Source organism: Rhea americana, unplaced genomic scaffold, assembly GCF_003343005.1.
Source record: "Rhea americana isolate MKP2758 unplaced genomic scaffold, rheAme1 scaffold_35, whole genome shotgun sequence".
NCBI classification, from domain to species: Eukaryota; Metazoa; Chordata; class Aves; order Rheiformes; family Rheidae; genus Rhea; species Rhea americana.
In genome coordinates this window covers 4498141-4522828 of record NW_028186479.1, presented here as the reverse complement: position 1 = coordinate 4522828, position 24688 = coordinate 4498141, and the positions used below count along the sequence as shown (strand labels likewise).

Below are 24688 nucleotides of genomic sequence, written 5' to 3'. Positions count from 1 at the left end.
AGCTGACAGAGAAGTTTGAATAATAAAAAAGTGTCAGTAATCACTCAGTGAAAATGATGTCCAAATCCACAATAAATATTAGTCACAATCTTTCTTCCCCCCTTCTGCTCTGCTTCTTCAACATTTAGAATATAAGATTCATCTGACTTAACTTTAGTCACCCCAAACTTATGTGTCTAGTCAAAACTAGTTAACTAGGATTTCTCTAGTCAAGTGAGACAACCAGATAACAACCATTCCCATTTCTGTTTAACATCTGAATGACTGTCTTGACAGATGATTCCAGCTGCTAGTGAGCACTCTTCCTTTCCTGGGAACTACACTAAATCAAGTGCTACCATGTTAAAAGTTCAATACAAATAAGACTGCGGTTTTCTAATAGTGTGGCACTTAACAGCTCACACTTAGATCCATTTTTATACCACCACAGGAAAAACACGTGAAATATCCTGATGGTTTTACACTGTTTCCCTTTAGTGTTGTTATTTTCRTCTTACAAGATAACATGAACTTAGTAAGGAGCAGAGCACTGTTCTCCTTTCAGAAAAGTGGCCACATGTAAGATTACATACCTGGCTTCCCTGATAGCCTCGGGACCCCTGAAATGAAAAGTAAATATGGATGAAATTTGGTGAAAGTATTTTTTTTTGAGCTTGAGAAGCAGCCTGCTGCATAGGGGCATGTAGCATTACATTGGCTCAGTATTTGCAGTTCCTACTGGAARGACATATATTGCCACACAGGGAATTGAGCCCTTTCCTGTAGGAAGATGGTGCAGCCATCATTTTCATTCCTGTCCTGTGAAGCTTTTTCATTTTTACCCAGGAACAGCCTGGAGCTGGTGGTGGAAAAGTAACTGGCAAGTTGCTGAGTCAGCAAACTCCCCAGCCATTGGCCYATGCTGTGGGTCTGCAAAGTACCTCTCAAAAGAAGACAGCAAAAATTCTCTGCTATTCTGACAGTTAGGTCCTGCTCTCCATCCATGTTCCAGGAAGAAAGCACAGCCATTTGTCCTCACTACTGAGAACAGGTTTGTGTGAAACAAGATTAAAAAATTTTTCAAAGTGACATACTTGCCTTACGACCTCTGGCACCTGAACATCCCCTGTCTCCTCGAGTCCCATTGAAACCAGCTGGACCTCTCTCCCCCTGAGGAGCAAGTGGAAATATTAAAAGTCATCCATACAATGCTGGTCACTGGTTATATCTGTCATGAGATTAAGATTAAGGCAAAACAGAATTAAATATCACTACACTAAGGACACACTTGGAAGTCACTGGGAATTTTTATACTGACTTTAAAGGGCTTTGAATTATTCTCTGCAGAGATCAGTGCACTACCAGTTTGAGTTGCACAGTGGCTGTCTGCTCTATCACGGCATGTTTAGACTGTGGTGCCAATTTCTGACTGAAATGTTTGAACTCGAAGGTATGGCACTTCAGTAGTTTGGTTTTAACAGAATATTGAATGCCTTCCCTTCAGTCACAGATTTTTGAAGGCTTTGAATGCTTTTATTCCCTGTACTTAAAAAAATTTAGAAAGAGAGCAACATCTCTGAGCAGCCTCCAAAATTTTTCAGAATCTCTTAAAATTTCTATCTAAAAAAATGTAAACAATGACAGAGTAAATTACAGCGAACACAGAGCAGGCATGACAGCTCATATGCTAGTATGAAAAAGAAGATAAACCTAGAGAGCCTAAGATCAGCAGAACAGGGACAATTTCTGCACTGTTTTTTCTCCTCTTTCAAAGAAATGCCTCTCTCTAAAGTTGCAAAGGTACAACATGGACCACATCGCAGCCTCAGTTAGAAAATGATGCCACAGCACCACACAATGGTATTAAAGTCCAAAAGCCAAAAAGGCCTGGCTCCATGGCCTATGTGATGCTTTAAGACTAATTTCTGAGACGAGTACTACGGCGTGATAAACCAACGCTGTCAAGCGTTGTTTCCTCAGTCCCTCTCCTCTCTTTTTGCCATCTTCTCCAGCCTATTATCAGCACAGTCTGCTTTTTGTTATGTATTTTATTACACACTGTTGCTTTGGATGCTTAAAATTCTTTCAGCAGGAGAGAAGGTTAGCCCTTAGTAGGGAAAACGTGCCATATGAAATTCACTTATTGGCTTCACTTCCAGGATTTAAAGGGACTTTCCGAAAGCATGGCAATGGCTTCTCTTCATCCCTCCATAGTAATAAGAGGGAAAAGGAAGGGACCAGAAAAATCAGGAACAAGGTTTCTGTCACGTATCTTTTTCATTAGGTTGTCCTGGATTCCCAGAATGTCAACAATAGAATTTCAATTCCTCCTCCCCCCAAAACAAAAAAATAAGAATTATTTTCACCTCAGATCACTGCAAAAGGACAAGATTTAGAATCTTCTTTCAAATCAAAATGCAATGGTGAAAAATTTGTGGCACTCATATTTCAACGTATTCAAAACATTTTACACTAAAAAACAGCGTTCAAACTTGAATTCTCACTTATCACATGGCATTCATATCTGGAAAGAACTGTGAAAATAATTCTATTCCTGAGTAAGAAAGACAAATATTTTTAAGTCGCTCTGGAAATCACTTATGTGGGACTTCATTATGTCAGTTAGCAAATGAGGCCCTTGGTTAAGAATAAAAGATTTCTAGGAAAGCAGTTCCAGAAGCAACAACTTTCCAATGAAACTGCTAAACTACTATTACAATGTGCTTTCTTGATAATCTTAGATGAGAACTGTTCTTTCCCATTCCTGCCTTCTTCTGAACAGACAGCTGGCTTGCCCCATGCAGCCTCACCAGGGCAAGTTCAGGTTAGCCAATCTACACTGAGAACAGGATTTTCTCCAATGTGGATTGTATACTTTTGTATAGAAGAAAAATCCTAGGCTCCTTCTTCATTTGCAGGCTTCTCCCTTGTAGTTAGGAGTGATGTTCAAGTCATATGGCTGCAATGCTGTAAATCTACTTCTTTGTTTAGTGCTAAGAAAATTCTCTCTTGTTCTTTGGGGAATTTTTGTTTGCTTGTTTGCTTTGAGAAGCAAAAATGGAAGAAATAAATATTTCCAGTGGATTGGGGTATGGCTTGTGTATATTATGCTGAAGTTTATGGARGGATTAACTCACTGCAAAAGATTTGGGAAACGCATCAAAACAATAATCACAAGCTACAAAACTTAACTTTGTTATTCAGTTATAAAACATGCATTCATGCTAAGAAGGGAAGCGATAGTCTTTTCTGTGAGAACTGCCAGCACAGAATCTGGCTACTGTCCACTATGAGAAATAAGTATATGAGTTAGCCAAAAATATGCCAGATAAAATGCTGTTGGATGATTCTGTTTAACCAAGTCTGATTCCAGATGAGGAGCTGTCACTAACTATGGTAAGGTACAGGCACACAGAGAATTGAGCGCATATATTTTACCTTCAGCTACATACTACTTAGACACACTTGGGTTAGTATTGACGAGCACTGAATAAGTAAGTGCAGACAGATTCAGACACCAACTAGTATCACCTTATCAGGAAGAAACTGTTTACTTACAGTCCCACCTTCCTCACCAGGATGGCCAGGAGATCCTCTGTAGCCTGTACTTCCCTGAAAACAGGAACATAAGAGATAAGTAATACTGCTCTCCAAGTATACTAACTTCATTACTCTGCAGATGCAGACAGAAAAAAATTCTTGAAAACTAGATCTGGCTATGCCGAGGAGAGCAGGCTCCACCTATTGCATTTACACAACCACCATGGACAGTCCTGTATACTTGACTTGACTGTGGAAAGAATAATTACAATAATAACAAATGACATTATTTCAGGAAACTGTCTGGTTAACAGAGCTCACTGCGATATATGSTCATATATCCTTTTTAGGGGGCTGGAAAAGGAAGCAACACATAGTGATGAAATTCTAAGGTGAAGCTATAAAAACCTAAGGAGCTGAATATTACTGAGGACAAAGACATCATAATATTTTACAAATAATTTAGGAATATTATAACTTTACATTGGAAGTGATGCAAACCTCATCCTCTCTGGAAAAAAGACTTCTACGAACAGACAGAAAAGCGAGCACAATAATCCAGAGATGTCTAAATAAAATACAAAGGTGTTAGAAGATTAACAGGAGCAATGAAAGAAATCACTACATTGGTTTATGAATAAATACTAGAACTACACCTTTGCTAACAGATAACTAATAATAGATTTGATTACAACTAGATAAACAAAAAGTGTGAACTGCAAATATAATTTTTTTAGACTGCCATTGGGATATAAGTAGAAATAATGGAATGAAACAATGGAATAATGGAATGAAATAAAGGAATGGACAAGTGGAGGTTACACATACTAAAAATCTTAATAACACGGTCTATTAGCATGCTGTAGAAGTAATGAAATCTGAAATGCTTCAATGGCTTATAGCAGACAATATAAACATTAAAGCAGATAATGTGGATTTTTGAAGTGCTGTCCTGGATGAGGAGAGGATATTTGAAATTACCAGGACACACAAAAGAAGGATGGGGCAGGCATCTAGTGAAGAAGGAATTTTATACTCTCAGATTACCAGCTGCAAGTATTCGGTTCACAGCAGCTGATAAGGCTCTTGGTTAAGAATTTATTTTTAAAACTCTTTCCATTTTTCTACTGTTGAACTGGTGAAGGAGAACGCTCAGTGACCATCACCAAAAAATCCACAATGCCACTTACTATGCATCTTACTATGTATCATTATTCTGCTAAATGACTTTCATTCCAAAAAAATTTTGCAATAGAACATGCAGCAGAGAAATGATTGTATTGCATGTTTTCTTCTTTATCTGTCCTAACAATAAGGGCTGTGAGCACTTGCATATTCACTCTAAGTTTTTACAAAATAGAAAATACCTGGAAAAATAAAGCATTTCTTAAGCAGTGTCTGTCTTAGCTCTCCTACCTTCCTCCCAGGGCGTCCCCGGCCACCGTGATCACCATTTTCTCCAAGGCATTTACAAATAACATTACAGCATTTCCTTTCTGCAATAATATCCTGAAAAATGACAAGCAATATCTCACTTATGAATAATAGATTACAAAACAAAGCCTGGCTTTTTTCCTTTTTTTATATATCACAGAAGACTTACGAGGTTTCTCTGCAAGATGCTTGCAATATCTACAAATCCAACACTCAGAGGTTCGTTGTATCCAAACCCTCTGCCAAACTCTATCTCTCGAAGTTCAGTCAAGTTCTGTGTATTGTCCATGCCAACTATTAAAAGTGCATCAAGACCTTCAATGTAAGCACAGATTTAAATTATTGAATGCCTGAACTATATTAAGTGACACTATGATTATATATGAAAGCAGGTCCCTAAAAGACTCTTAACAGGTTTTATGGCTTCAACTCAGTATGCTGAATGAAAGCCATTGAGAACGACGTATGAGACAGAAATCCAAACCAGAAAAATTTCTAGTTAACTTCTCTTTCCCACTTATTAGACTTGGCTGACACTTTGGCCTCTGAGCTAACTTCAGTGCCAAGACGGTTGTTTTTACCTTGCAGAAGCCAGAGGTGGGTCTAACTTAGGGCCTGTTCCAGCTGCTACTGGCACTCAGAGGCTGGGATCATCCCAGGCCCTCTGCAGCCTGAGGCTTGCTTCTGGCATCATTTCCCAATCATGGACAAACGAGTAGCGGATGAAAAGGGGAATCAAAGCTCTGTACTTGGCCTAAGACATTTCCACAGTTGGTGACAGCCTCAGAGGATTTCTGTCTGCCTTCACTTACTGGATTACATGTCTATACAAATGGATTTCAGGGATCCTCCTACTTCCATTTATTTGACCTTTTCTGGCAACAAATAAAGACAATTTCATTTTAGCACCCAAGTGAATTGTACTATATTTTTACAACACATTTTAATAGGTCTTGAAAATTTTGTTTTTGGTGTAGTTAAATCTTTGGCCTTTCTATATTACATTTGTCATTGGAGTAAAATATCTGCACAAGAAACTGGGTTTGATGCAGAAACCTAAGAGCAGAAAAGAAAGAAATAGCAAAATGGTGCTTGAGATACTACAAACTGAGGCCAGTTTTTCTCTTTGTCAACTGCTGTTTCTCTTCATAAGAAAATCTCTGCCCCCCTTTCCCTCTTAGGTGGACACCTTTTCTCCTTGCTTTCCACTCTCCTCACCACCTGCACTCTAGACAGTGGGAATTTTGTACCATGTAGTGATCTGACTAAATGGCCTCTGTTTGATGGAGCAGTGCTGGGAAGGTTCAAGCCAGAGGAGCACAAAAAAAAGGAGTGATTTTYTGTAGCGAAATTCATTTGAAGGCCCATTGCATCCTGAAACCCTCTATCTGCCCAAAGTTTAGATTTGGTCTCTGTTTTATTTCCACTTTAGGTCAGCCTTGCCAAAGGTTCTGACACAGATCAGAATTACAACTTAAATAAACCACAGGATTAAAAAAGCCATCTGTTTTCATTCAATATACCAAAAATATCAGCTCAAGAGCACAACCAAGATGAAAACCTGCTTATCAATACTTGGAAGAGACAACAGTTATGAGTCATCAGGAAGACTAGTTCACATGGAGAAGCAAGCACTCTCCCAGTGACTCCTGAGCAACGTCGTGATCTTGGAGAGTCACGATATGCAGAAAAGTAGCAGTGTGGGAGCAGTGCCCTGGCCAGTGGGGCAGTAGGATTTTGGAGTGTCAACACTGTGCAACAATACCTTTGAGGCGAAGGGAGTTGGCTGCTTTTCTTAGATTTTCCAGTGAATCATCCAGCCCATCCGAAAATACTAACAGAACCTGTCAGGAAAAGGAGCAACACTGAATTACTTGGCAAAAGAGATTAATAAATAGGGCCACTATAAAAATTAAAAATTTGCATTGAAATCTGACTATAAAAGAGTTCAATTTACAGTAAACCATGCCTTAGGTATGTATGGCAGGAAAAGTGCTGAGAACAGCACATAAAACATTTTTTCCCTGACAGCACCCTCATTTGAGGGATTTGTCTTGCTGACCACAGTTCTTAGCATTGCTATTAGTTGCATTATACCTACCACTCCCCTAGAGTGCTAGGCTGAAGGCCARTTCTGCTGTGACTTATACCTTGAAGTGTTTTTTCTTATGTCACAGGAGTTCTCTTATATGTGAATGTGCACAAGAATTCAGAGCAAGAATAATTTCCCTTTCTGGAAAAAAATTCCTTTCTGCAGCCCCCAGTTGGATATGTCACCTGAGCTACACCAGGGAGTACATCCTGCCATGGTACTATCTTCTCTCCCCACAGACTTTTGGGTTGCACCATCCCACACCAGTCTCTGTAGTCTTTTTCCTGTTAAGGCATAAGGCTTAGCTCACTCTTACTAAGGATGCTAATGGTGACCCTCTGTGTTCATAGTGGAGAACTGGACTATAAATGTGCAAATACTTTACAGATTGCTGGAAAAAAGATTGTAGGTCTGAACTTAGAATCATAGAATCAGTAAGGTTGGAAGGGACCTCTGGAGATCATCTAATCTAACCTCCCTTGGTGATTTTCTAACAATCTCTTCAATTTAACAATTTAAAAATATGGTGGAAAAAAAAGAATAGTGTTAGCTCATTTTACATATATACGTGTGTATGTATACAAAAACATACATACACTCACACACACATTTACAAAGCTTTTACTTTTAAAAGCTCTTGCTGGTATACATCTGAGTCTTGCTCTGTCAAAGACGCTGGAATTAGGACCAGATTCTTTACTGAAAATTAAATAACAAAARAAGAAATGCAAGCAACAGAATAATCACTACACCTGATGAGCTTTAGAACGGATAAACTTTAGAGAACAAGTGTTCTCTAGCTCAGGACCCTATGAAGATTAAATTGTGATTTCAAGTCTATTCTAAAAATCTTGTATTTACAATTGGCACATAAATAGTATCACAAAGGAAAACTAATCCACTGTGAGATGTACATTCTATTCATTTCTAGTAATAATGCATGAGCAGAGAGGAATCTTGCTTAACTCTGATCCTCCCTGGGGATTTAAGAGAATTGGCAATTAGGAGAAAAAAACACTGCTTTTATTTGTACATCAAACAAAATCTCTCTAGTAAGACTCAACAGAAGCAGTATCTCATATGGCCATGTTCCCTATTCAGAGGAAAAATGACATTTTAAGAAATATTTGGAAAAAAAGTTATATATGCTGAAAAATATAGGATACCCGCTTTCATCTGAAAGCAAAGGAATTTTTAACAATTCCAGGAATTTCAGGTGTTCCAGGAACACCTCACATCAAATTAAAAATAACACTTAAAAAATAAAACAAGGAACATCATAGAGAAATTGCTTAATGTATTTGACAAGGACTAAACTGTCTTTCCTCAGTAGAAATACRTTCTTGGATGGAGACCTTTGTAAGCGATCATATCAAAATAGCTATTACTGCACATACACTGTGCTTTACTGAGTCAGTGCTTTAATAAGAATAAACTACCAGGGCAATGATCCTGAAAAATTATAATGTGATCTAATTTTCATTCAGCTAAGTGGAAAGATCCCCCATTCACTTCAGCAAGACTGGATCAAGCCCCATACTTCTCCCTTCACCTCATTTCAAGATGGATGAGATTAACAATGTCTACATCCATTTTTCTGACTGCCGGTTATCTCTGGACAGAACTTGACTCTTATTTGGAATTATTTAACAGATTAGCTACACAAGTTAACCTCTGTAAAYAAAGTTCTTGGATTATATTTTCTGTGACTTCTTAGAGCTCTCACTACTCAGGACAGGGAATGAGGATCAGGATTCGGAATTTCTAAAGCAGAACTGTTTCCACTACACAAAGTGCAAAGGTTCCCAGGCAGAAGAAACACTGTTTCCTGTGGGAATGCTTGTRATCATAGGTATTAACCCAGATGTTATCATCTCACTACAGGAATGCTGACGGAACAGGAATTGACATATGCAGTTATACGAAGATGAATGGAAGAGCTTATTAGACTTGCCAGTTCCCGATCTTTTTCCCTCGAGTACTCAGTATTAAAGTCAGCAAACTTTAAACTCTATCAGTTTTCAACACAGAATCACATATATTCACACATTGATTTACCTTCACTTTAGCAGAGGTCACACTAAAGAACTTCTCCCAAAGTGCCTGTAAGATGTCTGCATTAAGGTAGGTGTCTATAGTAGTCTGTGCATCTAAGAACTTATGGATGATCTCTTCATTATAGTCTTCAAAATCAGAGTTAAAGATGAATTGGTTGGTCTGTGACAAAGTTTGGAACTTGAACCTAACATTAACTGGAGAGCCAATATTACAGCTGACACTGGGCAGTGATTTCATCTGGAGTAGAAGTTTGGGGAGGAATGTTTGTAATTTCTGTTTCAGATGCAGTGTGGATACTGGCCGTACGCTCCCTGAAATATCAATTCCTATAGAAAGATCTATGTTGCAATCTGTGAAGAAAACAGAGGAAAACAGAAACCATGAACATATGCTATTTATTACCTTGTCTTTTGTCAGAACCAAGGCACTTGAACACAATTCAGTATGATGGATGCAAAAGCAGAAGTCAGAATCAGAGAACCAGGTGTTCCACAAATGTAAACTGCTGTCAGCCCACCTCTATCAGTGCGGCTATGTCACTTGCAGCTACTGACGACTGAACCTTTATTACTTGATATTTGTACAGATTTTTTGCAGATTTTGCAGATTAGATTCTCACCAGAGGCCTAGTCTTGCAAATGTTTCTATGGGCTTTGCTATTGGCTGTGAATGTGCAATACATATTCCAGTTGCAACAGAAAGCTTGCTGGCTGGCTGCACTTCGTYACAAGATGAGACGATGCCCATAAATGAGAAACAATAGTCCAGAGAAATAAATCTAAGAGAGAGGAGCAGAATGCAACATCATATGCCCACTGTGAATAACAGCTGCTGTAAAGTATGGGCTACCTCAGTTATGGAACTGCTTGCCCAGCTGCCAAAAATAACAGCAAATATTACAGTGTAGTTATTTTTTCCCCCCTAGATCATATTGCCCTGGTCAAGCAACTAAATTACTTGGCTAGTTTCTTCTGTACTTTGATTCTTYATGTTTTATGCTGAAGTTTATTCTGTGCCCCTAGCTGCATTATCATCAATCATCRTTGTCTTTGCAAGGAAGGCTGAGGTGTGCAATTTTATCTGTAAAACAATGCACTCCCTAATTTTGTTTCTTCTTTGCCCATTGGCCCTGGAATACTTTTTAAAGACAGAGTTGTKTCCTGTGTTTGTTCGTTTAGGTTTGTCCTTATTGATCATTTTTCCCCATAAGGTTTGTTCCAGTTCTCTGTTTTTTGCTCTCTCATTCATAGCTCCCTTTGCGGGAGGGGAACCAAGGAGATGAAATAAATGAATGCAATGGAGAGAGCACACATATAGACTCTAGAAGAGAAAATAAGGGGAATTGTTTGGGGTTTTCCTATTTGCTTCAGTCACTACAGAATCAGGAAGAAAAGGCTCAGGAAAGGTGAAAAAGCATTCAGCTATTTATCGCTTCAAATAAGTCTGGGTATGATTTCATCTCAGAGTGTTTGGCCATGATTATGTTTCAGGATTTCCACCTGCAGTAYAAACCACCCTCTAGAAAGCACAATCTGCTGTTAAGCAGAATGAAAATCTTTAAATGCAAAAGGTCATAGTRAATGAGTTCTCAGGGCTATGAAATCTGACTTGCCTTAAGTCTTGGAGCAGAAATCTTTATAGCTTTCRTTTATTTAGGCAACAACATGAAAAAAACTTCCCCTAAATAGCTAAATACATCTTTAAATATATATAAATATATATAKAGAGAGAYACACACACATATATATCAGTCAGGSCCTTCAGCTAGGCTGTAAGGGCTGCMTGTCTTACTTTCAAATTCACAGAACATCTGTGATGGAAAGATCACCATCAGTTCAGGGACCTGTGCTATTCTACTTGTATATCAATGTTTCTGATTAAACATTTCCAGGAACTTTAAATTCAGAATTTTTCTTMCAGCATGTGCTCATGCCTAGTACACACAAAGGATGTTTTCACAATGAGGTTTTTCTGAGGTCTGACTCTTTTCAACCAGAGTTTGGAGGGAGTTCAAAGGGCAACCATGGACTCACCAGTTTAGTGTGGACAAGTGATCACGCAGACCACTTAGCTCTTAACACACTCGCGTGCCCTTGCCATTGCCCAGTGTACCAGCAATAGTGATATCAGAACAGAAATAAAGCATTAACTTTTGCGCTGTCACACTGTGTATGAGAATGTGCAAAACACTTTCCTGARGGTATTCTGTACTCTGCAGATGATTTGTATTTGTTTTCAGAAGAAAACACCTGCTTTGTATAGCTAATCTCTTTTTTCTAAATCACCTATTCTCCCACACGCATCCATGTTATTAAACTAATCTCTCTCACTGCTACCAAAGGTGTCTATTTTCCCCTGTCAATCTTCCACACCTGCAACTCAATTCTTTTTAAAGTCTAACAATTCAAAAGAGGGTGACTGGCAGAGAGTGGATTTATTACAGGAAAGAAAGTCAGTGAATACAGGTAAACAGAAGACAGAGGCCAAAATAAAACAGGTTTCACAAGAAATTTGGTCATCGTTTTATGAGATGAATTTATCTAGAACTTAAAAATAAATACATATATTAGTGAGATTAAACCCAGCACRTCTTCCTCAACTTTTTATCTCTCTAAACTACTGTGCCTGTATACGTCAAGCTTACTGCTACATCTCCTGTTAACAACAGGAGCTGCTACTGCATCAGCCATGGTCATGCTGTTCCACAGCAGTGCACCCCACTTTCGCAGCAACAGTCTCTGCCTCTGTTTCTGGAAGTCAAGGGACGCCTTGTCAGGCAGAGGCTTGCTCAGCTCCAGACGGGAGAAAGGGGGGATGGGGAGAGGCTGGTGCAGAGTTTACTTTGATACAGGCCCTGCTGTTCTTCTCCTTGAAAAATCTCATCCATGAAGACCACCTGAGCAGAGACTGTTCATACAACGAGCAGTTCCTCGCTTTGGCAGGGAAGGCTCCCCTCTCTTCAGTTTGCCCCCAATACCCCAACAAAAAAGCTGCCAGTTTTGTGTTTAAGAACTCACAGGTCCAGGGTGCAGCAGAGGCAAAGCCTTCTTTACCTGTTTAGTTGTTGTTACAGAAAGCCTTCAACTAGCAGTGTCATCACCACAATTTGCCTTTCTGACAGTGGATTTRTGATCACTAAGGGAATGAAACCTGGAAAGCTGTGGTGAACCAGTTTTAGAGCATGTATCCAACACACGTAAACCATGATATATATAGTGAAAGTACAGGGAAGACAACACAAAGGTTTAAAGGATAGTCCTATGAGAATGGAAACATAGGAAGGACAGAGAGAGAACTGCTCCAGCATTGCCTCTTCCTGCTGTTCCCAGGCAATGCCATCAGCTTACCCACAGCAGGTCACCCTCACCTTCAATAGAGGAAGAACTCAGCTTTTTAATTTGTCATTCACTACATATTTCTCTTGCAACTTTGCAAACAGACCTACAGTTTTATCTTTTAAAATTCTAATGTACRCATGCCAGTTATATAGTAAAGACCAGAGTGTGTGCGTTTCTTGCTTCAAGCTTCCCACGTGACAAGCTGATTGATACTGCAGCATCAAGTTGGACTAAATTCAGATGCAATAGCATCYGACATCTGATAAAAGTCACTGCATTAATCGAAAGTACACCTGAGCTTTTATTTTCTTTAGGGTTGGGAGCCTCTCAGKCTGTGGAGCATCCTTGGAACAGCAACTAAACTGCTATTACCACCAGGAAGATGTAGTAAAAGGTATCACATTCCTATACAGAGAGAGTCTTTTGCTAGGCTCTCAGCCTTATTGTGGATTTGCTCTTCACACTTTGCCAGCAACTCCCACYCTGCAGGCTGGATTTTCTCACACACTCTYCCTGCAGTGTATTTCTATTGGAAATAAGCTTTGTCAACAGCTGCTGCTGACTCAAGTCTCACTGAAGCAATAAGATCAGATTCAGCCRTAGATGACTCAAAGTTAGGTTTTTGAAGGTTTTAAAATGCTGCTAAATKGGCCATTTTCTCTTTTGCGATTAGGATGTCTATGGTGAGTCTGCTCTGGATCCTTTTAGACAGTGAGGAACTACAATATGAGTGCTAGATGCGAAGCACCGTCTCACCTCGGAAGCCATTTGCTATAGCAGAGTGTAATGATTCTTGACKGAATTAAGGTGTGAGACAAGAAAGTTGCAAGACAGTAACCAGAGCAAAGCTCTTCGGTAAAACAGTTGAATTGCTTCCAAGCTGGCTCTGGTACCTTTACCAAGGACTGTATGTAGCCATATGGATACACATTATCATATACCCAACAAAAAGGTTATGTTGCTTACCCTGGCTAGGAGAATCTCCAGATTCACAGACCTCATCAACAATATTTCTCTTGATGGTTCTCAATGCATCAAAKTTCTCCACTGTGAACACTCTCCTTGCATCACCAGCTATTCGAAGCAGCTCAAAATTGTTTATAATCCCTATGCCAACTGCAAAGACATGTATCCCAATGTTCCTCAAAGCCAGCGCTGCATCCTCCACATTGTCATCAGAGTACCCATCTGTAATCACAACAAGGCTCTGTGAGACTCCTTGGCTATTGCGGCCTCCATTGGCAGGCTCAAAAAGGCTCCGGACAAACCTCAGCCCTTTGCCAGTGAATGTAGAGGACTGCAACTGCTCAATGCTGTCGATCTGTTCCTTTATGATGGCGTTGGTATAGAAGTCATTAAGAGAAAATTCTTTTTGGGGGTCTTGGCTGTACTGGACTACCCCAACATGTACTTTGTCCTTAGAAATAACAAAACCGTCCACAATTTCCTTCATGAAGGTCTTCATGATAGAAAAGTTATTTTTTGATATGCTTTCGGACCCATCTATCAAGAATACCAGATCTGCCACTTGATTGCTGCAAACTTAGGAAAAAAGAGGAAAAAAAAGAAAAAAAATTAGCAAAGGATGTAACCTTGGCAGCATTTAGCCTTCTGTTTGTGCTCTTTCATGTAAAACTAGCCACATGAGCTATTCAATGACAGGCCATTCAAGGCCAATCCTCATTTATCTTTCTTCACCTCTTCATCCTTTGTGCAGTATCAACTTGCAAAAGAAATCRGTTCTTTACATGCTATCTAATAAAAGGCTGAGAGACACACAAGATAGGGCTTATATCTGAAGTCAAACCCTCAAATGAAGAAGGTCAGACTTTAYGTACCAATGAAGTAAAGTTAGATTAACCACCCCACTCACTGCTCTCTATCCTCTTGCTACCTAAAGGGCCACTGCGAAGAAATATCACTTGAACTGCTTGACTACCACGAAGGAAGACAGTGTGTTAGTACCCTTGAAGCTGAAGCAATTCTCACACAGCATTTTCATTGCAGAAGCAGAGCTACCCAATGCTTTGATTGGCAGCTTCTCTTCAAATTGTCAGAGTGACATTTAATTGGATCTAAAAATTCTTTGTTGGARAGAACCTGGTACTGTATATTGTGCAAGAAAAAAAGACAGGGTGTAAGAGAAGCCGCCTTTCAGAGCAAAATACACTAGGGAAGGGAAATCTTTCTACAGGTGTTGTAGCTGATTTGATAAATGGCAGTTCTCCAAGCCCAAAGTGTACTTGATAAGAGATACGCTGGGAAGCATGTGTCAAGGGGGGGAAATCATACACTTTATACACTCTTATCACTGAGYGCCACATGTCAGTAAATGAAAGCCCTTTGGATTTTCAGCAGACAATGTTTTCGCACATATTGGTTACAGCTCTGGTTGCTATTACTGCAATTTCACATATACCGTCCTAAGTGATATTGTGATATTTTTCTCTTAACATAGGTGAACCTCTAAATCTTGAAAATTTACATCTTAGAGCTTAATTTTTACACAGTACAAATTGTCTGTCCAAAAATCAGACACAAGTGTAGAAATTCYTAGAAGCTCTCACAGCAATCACAACAAAGAGTACGGAAGAAAAGTGTTTTGATTAAGAATGTACAAAACTTTCAAATGGACATTTCTGGTGCAAGCCTGACTAGAGGAAAGCTTTTATTTCCCGTAGAGCCATAATGCCTACCTTTACCCTGGAAGCGCAAGAATTTACATCCTTTTCATTTTTGTTCAAAAAGAGAGATGCAAAAGCTTTAACTCAATAGCATTCCCTTGTTGCAATGTAACAGAGTAACATTTGAGTGACATATCCTATCTATTCTAACACTTCAGGAAATGCACAAGGCATCACGGCACAGAATCCTGTTCATTTAGGTGACTATGGGAAAGAAATCAGAAAAGGGAAATGAGTGGAGAGGAGCAAGAAATTCTTTGACTTTGAAGATTAAATCCATCAATTTCAACCCCTTTTCTGTCTACAGATCAAAAAACAGTTGATTCTGCCCCAAAACATCTTTCTATGCAGGAAAAAAACATCATCTAATCTCCAACAAACTTTTAATAATAACACTGACATTGTAAACTTCATGTCTTCTAAACAGAAAAGAAGAGAAATAAGAAGGGTGGAAGAGAGCAAACAGATACAGAATCCTCCCTCTTGAAGAGGGTCTCTGTATAGCAGAGGACACAGGTCACACTGAAGTGGAAAGGGTGCATTCATAAGGAACTCTCTCTCTYACAAGTGAAGGAAAAATCGCCAAGATGGCTTAGATGACATCTGCCTCCATTCACCAGCATAAGCAACCTCTTGAAAATAACTGATGGTAACACATTAATAGAAGGCATCTTTTGAGATTAGATCTTGACATATTCTGTATTTCAAACAGGAAACTGTCTCTAAAYTTTTCCACCCATCCTCCCATTGTCTCCACGCGCTATTTTAAATACAGTTCCTGTTTTGAACAGCCTACACCAGCTGTAGAAAAAAGACATTATAGCTGTGTTCGGAAGTTTCCTTTACCTGGCTGAGATTTCTCACACACTACTTGCTTAAGGTTTTCATGTATGCTTTCCAGTGAATCATAGCTTTGTGCAAAGAATAATTGTTCTTGATCTCCAGTAATCTCTTGAAGTTCTGCTCTGCTTGCTGTGCTCACTCCAACAGCAACCAAGTTGATTCCATCTTCCTTCAAAGCTTTTACGGCTGCAGGAAGGTTGGCTCTATCTGATGGTACAGTTGGTTCRTCAGTAATAAGAATGAGGATCCTGGTGACAGCAAGAGAAGATGCACGCCCACCACAGTTCACACCAAATCTCTGCCTGGCAAAGCTCAAAGCTCTTGCTGTGAAGGGCTGGCCTGGCAGAGGCTTCAAGTTCAGTATTGCTTCTCTGATCTGAGACTTGAAGAAGTATGAATTAAGTGAAAAATGCACCTTCTGTTCAGAGCTATACACCAAAACACCAAACTGAACTTTGTCCACTGCAACCACTGAGTCATTAACTACTGCTTCCATAAGACGCTGCACATTCTTGAACTGCAGGTCTGTAACRCTGGACGATCCATGCACAACAAACATGATATCAGCAACTTCTGCCCTTTTGCACACTGTTATAAGTGGAAATAGAGGAAACAAAGAAACAAGGTTATAATTCTATAATTCTGTCTCTCCCTCCCCCATTCCTGTGTAGGGATTTTTGTTCCCATATTCCAGCTGAAACCAAAAAGTGCAAACACACTGAGGAAGCCTAAACAGAAACGCTTAGATGTTTTCCCTAAGAAAAAAAGGAAAATATTTATCTATTGGCTTATGAGGAAAAGAATAAGATTATAGCCTACAAAAAAAAAACAGGCCCATGTTCTGATATCACGTTTCATGCCACTGTAACTGTATATTATCACAAGGGGAGAGATGTTAGAGTCCATCATAAACAAGGAAAGCAAAACCTGTCCTTGTAAACAYTTAACAGGAAAAATGACAAAAGCAATCTAAAAAGAACATACAAAGTGGGTTACCACCATCACTTACAATTTTCTAGATTGCAAATTTCAAAGAGAATCTGCTTCTCCAGGAAGTTAATGTTATCCTCAAAGAACACTTTGTCTTGAGTGCCAGCAATCTCCACAAGCTGGGAATTGTTTGCCTGGAGCATACCAATGGCATAGATGGTGACACCTTTGTCCCGTATGGCCCTGGCTGGGGTTTTCACTGGATCTTGGGATTTCCCATCAGTGATCACTATTAGGTACTGTTTTAATTCAGGACGCCCTCCCCTATATCGGTCAAAGTAAGAGGCAGCAAAGCTCAGTGCTTTCCCGGTAAGTGTTCCTGATTTGATCTGCTGCATTTCCTGAATGGCTCTCTGCAGATCACTCATGGYGCTGTATCTGTCAAGCTGGAACTCTTCTCTTATTTCAGAGCTGAACTGCAGCAAGCCAATTCGAACATTATCAAGCCCAACATCCACTTTGRCCACAAATGACTGCATGAAATCCTTCATCTTCTGAAACTCAGCTGGATGAATACTCTCTGAACCGTCCACTAGGAAAACAACATCAGCTCTCAAATTCTTACAGACTAAGAAACAAAGGAGAAAAGAATAGGTTAATATCAGAGATCTCTTTTCACCTGCACTTTTAACACCTTAGTTGCATCAACATCCAAAAAACTGTGAATGACAGAACAGTCAGACAGATTTCTCCTCAGCAAGTCTGCCCAAAAGAATTATATCYAGACAGTGAACAGTAAATTTAATGTAATTTAACATGTGACCACAAGCTGGAGACTACTGGAGATAACGTGTCAGAAAAACATTCCGTGACTTGGCTATTGAAAAGCATTGCATTGCCTTCCTGTGAAAGACAATGTCCTGCAACGCATAAACTACTCTTCTGGTTAGAACCACAAGGATCTTGGTGTTAGACTGTAGGCAATTCAGGATAGGCGTTATCACTGTGTCCCATATCTGTTCTCACAAAATGGGAATGGCACATGTCAAAACCTAAGTACTTAGATTTCTACATTGAGCATTTTAAGGAATTAACTGTTATTTTTATTGTTTCATTTTGTTCAGACTGGTGAAAATTGTACCTTGAAAGAGGGTAACCTAGCCCTGACCTCATTCTGAGATCACYCGCACACAAATTTCTAGTTATTTCTGTTTATGTAGCAATATCCTCTTCAGCATAACCAAAATTGTATGAGCACATTCTAATACTAGGTGCTTGGAAGGGATCCAACTGTACTGAGAAACTCTTACCGTTTGTTGAACAGATATCTCGCACAATGTCATGTTTAATAAGCTTCAGGGAATCAAAGTTTTTCACAAAGAATACTCTGTCTTCTGTCTCCGCTATTTCTGCCAGCTCTTTCTGAACAGCCTCCTTGACGCCAATGGCATATATAACGATCTCCTGCTGCCTCAGCTCTTCTGCTGCCTGATTCACCGTATCTCGGGATTTACCATCTGTAATCACTATGAGGATCTGTGGAACATTTTCCCTGGCAGCCATTTTGAATAGACTTTTCATTGACCTTAAAGCATTTCCAGTTTGGATGCCTCCACCTATTTGATCAATATTCCTAATTGCCTCTGTTAACCTCGTCATTTGGTTATGCTGGCCAAGCACGAATTCTGTCCTCGACTCGGCTGAATACTGAACCACGCCAAAGCGAACAGCGCTGGCACCAACTTGAAACATCCTGATCATCTCATTCATGAATGTTTTCATGTCCTCGAAATCAGATGGATTTAYGCTGTCAGAGCCATCAATCAAGAAATAAATGTCAGCTTCCTCTGTGTCCATACAAGCTAATCAGAAAAAAAAATGATGGGATAGCAATCAGGACTAGAATTAAGGTATTAAAGGGTATAAATCATTTGAGAAAAACAGAAATAAAAGTAAACATGGTGGAGTACAGTAACAATGTGACAGACAATAAAGACAAAAGAAGGGGAAAAAATAAACACAGAAATCAAGCTATTTTGAGAGTGGTAAAATAGGCTTTTAGAGGACAGCTTGGTGTGATTTAGTTACGAATAAGTAAATATTACCAGGATTTACATCATTATGAGACTAGCTTCTCAGAGTAAACTATTTTAAATGGCATGGCTCAGCTATTCCTGGAGGTGACTGGATGACAGTGTACTTCACAACATACTTCACAAAACTTGGAGGCAATATCAGCCAGGACATGATTTTGGTAAGCACGAAGAAAATTAAGGTAGAAATGTCAGAAAAAATAGCCTGGATTCAAGTAACTGAGAAAATGATCCCATTTAATTTTAGTGGAAGCTGTAGGGGTACATTCATTTATGGGATTTCAAAGAACAAATGTTATTAAGCTGTAAGAATTAGAATGGACAATTAACCCAAAGAATCCAAGGACCTGAACATGAGGGAGACTGGGAATTTGTTAAAGTGGAAGGGTTAAAGGCCTCCTGGCATGCCTGTCCTGACAGGGCAGGAATATGTAGGGGACGGTTCCAAGCAGGGCAAATCTTACTTGAGACTAACGGTGTCTCCACCCCCACCAGAACTCTACAAACCTCACTAAAACCTTTCTGAATCTTATTTTCCTCCTGCATTAAGTGCCAACTGGGCATATGCCTGCATCAAGCCTGGCAGCACAACATGTTTAAATAGGAATTATATATTTACTTCTTACCTTCTTTCAGACTCTGTGATTGTAATGGGACTACAAAGGTTTTTGTCACAATCTCGTTACAAAGTCGTTTTTTAATTTTCCATCCAATATTTGACAGCTGTAGAAAAAACTTCAGGCTGATGAGGTGTTTCCTTGGGGGATAGGTTGCAATTTTATCAAGCTTGCTACTCTCTGTGACATTTTGGACACCCACAGCATAGACAGTAACACCTTTACGCCTTAGTTTAGATGCTGGTTCGGCGTAATCATCCAACGATTGGCCATCAGTGATAACCACAGCAATTTGCTGCACTCCATGTTTTTGCCTGCTACCTGCTTCTTCAGTAAAAACCTTCTTCCTCAGGAAGTCAATAGCTACTCCAGTGTATGCTTGCCCACCTCGATATGGTAAGTTCTTCAAGTAGGTCAGGATTTCTGATTTGTCCTTGAATGTGTCCAGGGTGAACTCTAGCCTTGGTTCATTACTGTATAGCACTAATCCAACTCTTACATTACTTGGGCCAATATCCAGGGCATTAACAATTTTTAACAGAAAGGCCCTAATCAGCTGAAAGTTTTTTGACCCAATTTTGCTGGATTCATCCACAAGAAAAACAATATCTGCAATAGTCGCACTGGAACACACTAAAAGCAAAGTAAGTAAAAGGAAGATAAGATTAATGTAGATCGCACTGAGAYAATTGGCAGGTACAGTTGGAGTAAGTTATTTAGAAAAAGATTATATGCAAGACAGTGCCAGTAAGGCACCAAATCTAAATCCCTATCAGCCCGAACAGCTAAGATTTTTTTATTTATTTACATGGTAAAAGACAGCCCTGAAATAAATACTAGATCTTAAATCCCTTCTTGTCCACACTACAAGGAATTCTGCAAGACAAGTATCTTTTCTCACTCTACTGCAGAGTGACTGCTAATCAAAACACCCCAGGACATTTGGGAAGTTGTTCTGTGGTTAAATACAAACTCTCTTATGGCTATTTTCTAGAAACAAAATTTAGATAAAGTTGTTGCCTCAGTCAGAACAGGTATTTCACTACAACCAACCTCGCAAAAGTGAAGTTCTGTTCCTTTTGGTTAAAACAGCTAAATGCTAAACTGTGCCTGGGCAAGTATTGCCTCAAGACAGCAAAAGATGGTAAATATTTTGTCAATTCAATAACTCTGTAAAACACAATCATCAACTGTTTCCATTCTGCTCTTCCCTCACAGCTACTTGAGAAGTTGCTCTGGATTACCAATGGGTTAGAAGTTACTCAGGCTGCTGTTTTTTCTCTGGTGACACACCATACCTGCTGGCACACTTGGATCAAGGTCATAAAGCTTCTGAACAGAGGCTTCCATATCACTGACAACATTTTGCTGCACGAGATCAATGCTCTCTCCTTCGTAAATCTGGTAAGTCATGGTGAAGGGGGCTCTCACCTTTGCTTCTTCTCTATTAGAGTTTCCAATATCAACTGAAACAACTTTTACCCCCATCTCTTCCAGTGCCCATGTTGCCTCCATGATATCGTCTCTGGATTCAGAGGGTGTGATGACCACTACAACTTGTGGAGTGCCTTCACTGAGCCGGCTTCCAGCACCATCCACAAAAAAGGTTTCCTGCAAGAACTCCAGGGCATTTCCAGTCTGCAAGGAGCCTCCAGCAAATGCAACACTGTGCTGAATGTGGTCAAGTACCTCTTCTTTATTTTCATATGTGTTCAGTAAAAACTCCACCTGTCCTAGCCCGCTAAACTGGGCTAGGCCAATACTGTACTTATTAAGYCCAACGTCTAGCTGTTTGACTATCTGGGAGATGAAATGTTTTACTTCCTCAAAAGCTGAAGGTGTCATATTCTCAGTGGAGTCAATAAGGAAAATAACATCAGCATATTGTTTTGCAAATGCTGCAGAGAGGGAAAAAKGTGATAAATCAGTAAATCAGCTGCAGAAAGGAACACTGTCAACCTGTACTCAGACTTGAATATAAGCTAAACTGCAATTGCAAATATTTTGTTGATCTCCACCATTTTAAGCTCAGGCTTCAGTTTTAAGTCTATAGTATACCATTAAACATGAGATATAATTGCTATAACTTTGTGTCTTAACAAATTAAAAAATACTCTAGTGAAACTAACTCTACAACAAATATCTAAAGAAAAAAAATGGAGAAACTCTACATTTGACAATATTTAGGGCGTTTCATCTTTCTCCTACCTAATCTTCCACTTGTGACTATGAGAATGAGATTGCATGCTCTATTATCGCCTTCTTTTGATATTCCACTAAACAAGGTCTTCTATATCACAGTTGGAATCTATTTTGCATCTAAGAATTGGATCCATCTAAGCACTTCAGAATATATTCACCTTCATAACAACCCCATGAGAAGTTGCTTTATTGGGCAGACAGTTCCCTTGAAAATATTGGAGGAAGCATCATAACGTGAACAAAGTGATTCTAGCTTTTCCTATAGTCAAAGGAAAGAGATATGCATTTCCAAAGGGTAATTCAGATGCAAGGCAAATAAAACTGGGCTTAAATATAGAGCCTTCAATGTAGCACAGTTTATGGTGAAGAAGGAAATTAAGGCCAAGTGCCTAAATACCAGCATAGTCTCTAACCTATAATCTTTCCTTTTTTTGATCAGCCAGTTGAGAAACTAGTGGGGGAGCCTAACCACTGAAAAAAAAATCCTTTGATTTTTAAACATATTGACATTATATTTTAAACATTTATAATTGTTTTTAAACCACTCARATCTTTCTTTGATTTCAATTTTACTACCAAGCTTCTTTTATATCCCTCCCTCTTCCACCATTCACCAATGACAGTCTCTAACAAAACAGGGAAAATAAATATACTTTCTGTGAATTGTGCTGCTCAGAAAATATATGGAAAGGATGAGAAAACATGGCTTCCCTTCATTTTTGCTGCTCCTAGAACATGAGGGAAAAGTCACCATTTCAGAAGCAGGTTTTTGAAAGAATTTTAAAAGTGTCATCAAAAACAGCTTGATCAAGAAATAATTTTCTGTTAAACTGTTAGGTGACATCAAAATGAAAGAAAATGTTTTCTGTAAAAAGGTTCAACTAGCTCTAATGAGACGGAACTGAATGTACTTCACAGATTCTGAGAGTCTGACCCTGATTTTCTTTACAATAGCTTAAGACTCCAGTCGCAGAAAGCACCAAGCATAAGCTTATCTTTATATTTTAACAACTAAACCTCATGGACCTCAACAGAGACAACTAAATATATGYTAAAAAGAATCTGGATGTAATCCTGAACTGGGACTTATCTCAAAATTAGCCCCATTTTTTTCAATGGAGTTACATGAAGGAAACATTGGTATAAACCATATCAGATTCAGGATCACTTTTCTACACCTTATACCTTATGCTCTACTTATTTTCATAATTATACAGTACAAACAACTGAAATGGCATCAGTATAAGGACAATTTCTTACCTTCTATCTGGCTTTCAACTGCAAAGCAGAAGTTTCTCAAAAGTTTTATGGAGAGGTCTTGAAGATCATCAAAACTACCAACGCTGTACAGAAATTTATTAAAAGGTTTGCTGGCTATTTGCTGCAGCTCAGCTTTATTCTGAACACCAACTGCAACAACGTAGACAGAGATGCCCCTCTCTCTCAGCTTCCTGGCAGGCCCTTCAACTTCATCTTTGGATTCTCCGATGCTGATTAGAATGACTACCTGCGGGACATAATCCTTAGCTCTGCTACCAGCAAATTCAGTGAAATACACAGTGCTGACGAAATCCAGAGCTGTCCCTGTGTAAGTTTCTCCCCTCTCATATGGCAAATCTTCAATCTGCTTCAGCACATCACTTTTCAATGAATACTGATTCAGCAAGAATATTCCGTAAGTCTCATTACTGTACTGTGCCAGCCCAACTCGGATCGCATCAAGGCCAATATCAAGGCTTGAAACAAAAGTGGAGAGGAAATCCTTCACCTTCTGAAAGTTTTCTTGGCCAATGCTTGTTGATGTGTCCACTAGAAAGACAATGTCTGCCAAAGTGGCTTTTCTGCAAGCTGCTCAAGAAAGATGGTGTTAAAGAATTAATTACTATTGTTTCTTCACCAGTTTTAATTTTTAATCAGCAAAGAGGCACCAACTGTCCTTCGTCAACCAACACCAAAACAGTTTTCAAACTGAATTTTACATCTTGTTATTCATAAGATACATTAGAACTGTGTTGCAAGTTTCTGTCTCATCCTTCTCTTGTCACACCTTCCCCTMCACCACATTATCATGAATATTTTAAAGGTAGGCGATATTACTGAAAGCTAGTTAAAAATATATTAAATACACATGAAGTTAAAGCCCATATTTTGACAACACACTGCAATTTCATGTAGTTTGACTGTGAATAGCAAAAAGAAAATCAGAAAAATAAAGGGTTCTTGCAGAACATATCATGGGCAATGTGGGTGACTGGTCCAGCTACCTTCTCTACYATAATACAAAGCATCTGTAGAATACTTTAAGAGAGTTCCTGCAGAGCAGCAAAGTCTTTCACTTCATAGATATACTTAACAGTTGGCTGACTGCTTATTTCTTGAAGCTCAGACAAAGCAGCATCTTTAATGTCTACAGCACACAATGTGATTCCTGCATCTTTGACTAAGTTTTGAATGTGGYTAAGTTTTGAATATTATCTTAAGCCTGTCCATCAATGAGCACCACAGCAATTTGGGGAACTCTTCCTCCTTTCAGCTGCCAGTATGTGCTATAAAGTGGTTTTCTAGCATGAACTGGAGAYTATTGCCAGTTTTTGCACCCTCCCCCCTTTTATATTGTAATTTCTGCATCTTCTATAAAATATCTTTCTTATTACAGTAAGTGTCCCAAAAGAACTTGGTGTGTGGCACATCACTGTACTGAATCATACTGACACGGATTTTGTCTTCCCCAGTATCAAAGCCAYTGATGATTTTGTACAAGAAGTTTTGCATGATCTTGAAGTTCTATGTCCCTACACTCCAGGATTCATCTMTGAGGAGATGATGCCTGCCATGGAAGCTTCCCTGCAGACTGAAGAAACACTCTTTAACTTTCCTG

The 24688-nt window shown here is 39.2% G+C and overlaps 1 protein-coding gene across 1 annotated transcript in view; it reads right to left on the bottom strand.

Moving 5' to 3' along the window:
- Positions 1–24688, bottom strand: part of LOC146592000 (collagen alpha-4(VI) chain-like) — a 64655-nt gene that overhangs the window by 30585 nt on the left and 9382 nt on the right. The window contains exons 3-16 of the mRNA XM_085311848.1: positions 23071–23658; positions 20907–21506; positions 19618–20241; positions 18209–18760; positions 16978–17526; positions 15972–16556; positions 13408–13983; positions 9104–9453; positions 6719–6797; positions 5123–5268; positions 4936–5028; positions 3538–3591; positions 1078–1149; positions 573–599 (exon numbers count right to left, since the gene is read on the bottom strand). Coding sequence (XP_085167974.1) covers positions 573–599; positions 1078–1149; positions 3538–3591; positions 4936–5028; positions 5123–5268; positions 6719–6797; positions 9104–9453; positions 13408–13983; positions 15972–16556; positions 16978–17526; positions 18209–18760; positions 19618–20241; positions 20907–21506; positions 23071–23658 — 4895 coding nt within the window. The remainder of the gene's footprint in view (positions 1–572; positions 600–1077; positions 1150–3537; positions 3592–4935; positions 5029–5122; positions 5269–6718; positions 6798–9103; positions 9454–13407; positions 13984–15971; positions 16557–16977; positions 17527–18208; positions 18761–19617; positions 20242–20906; positions 21507–23070; positions 23659–24688) is intronic.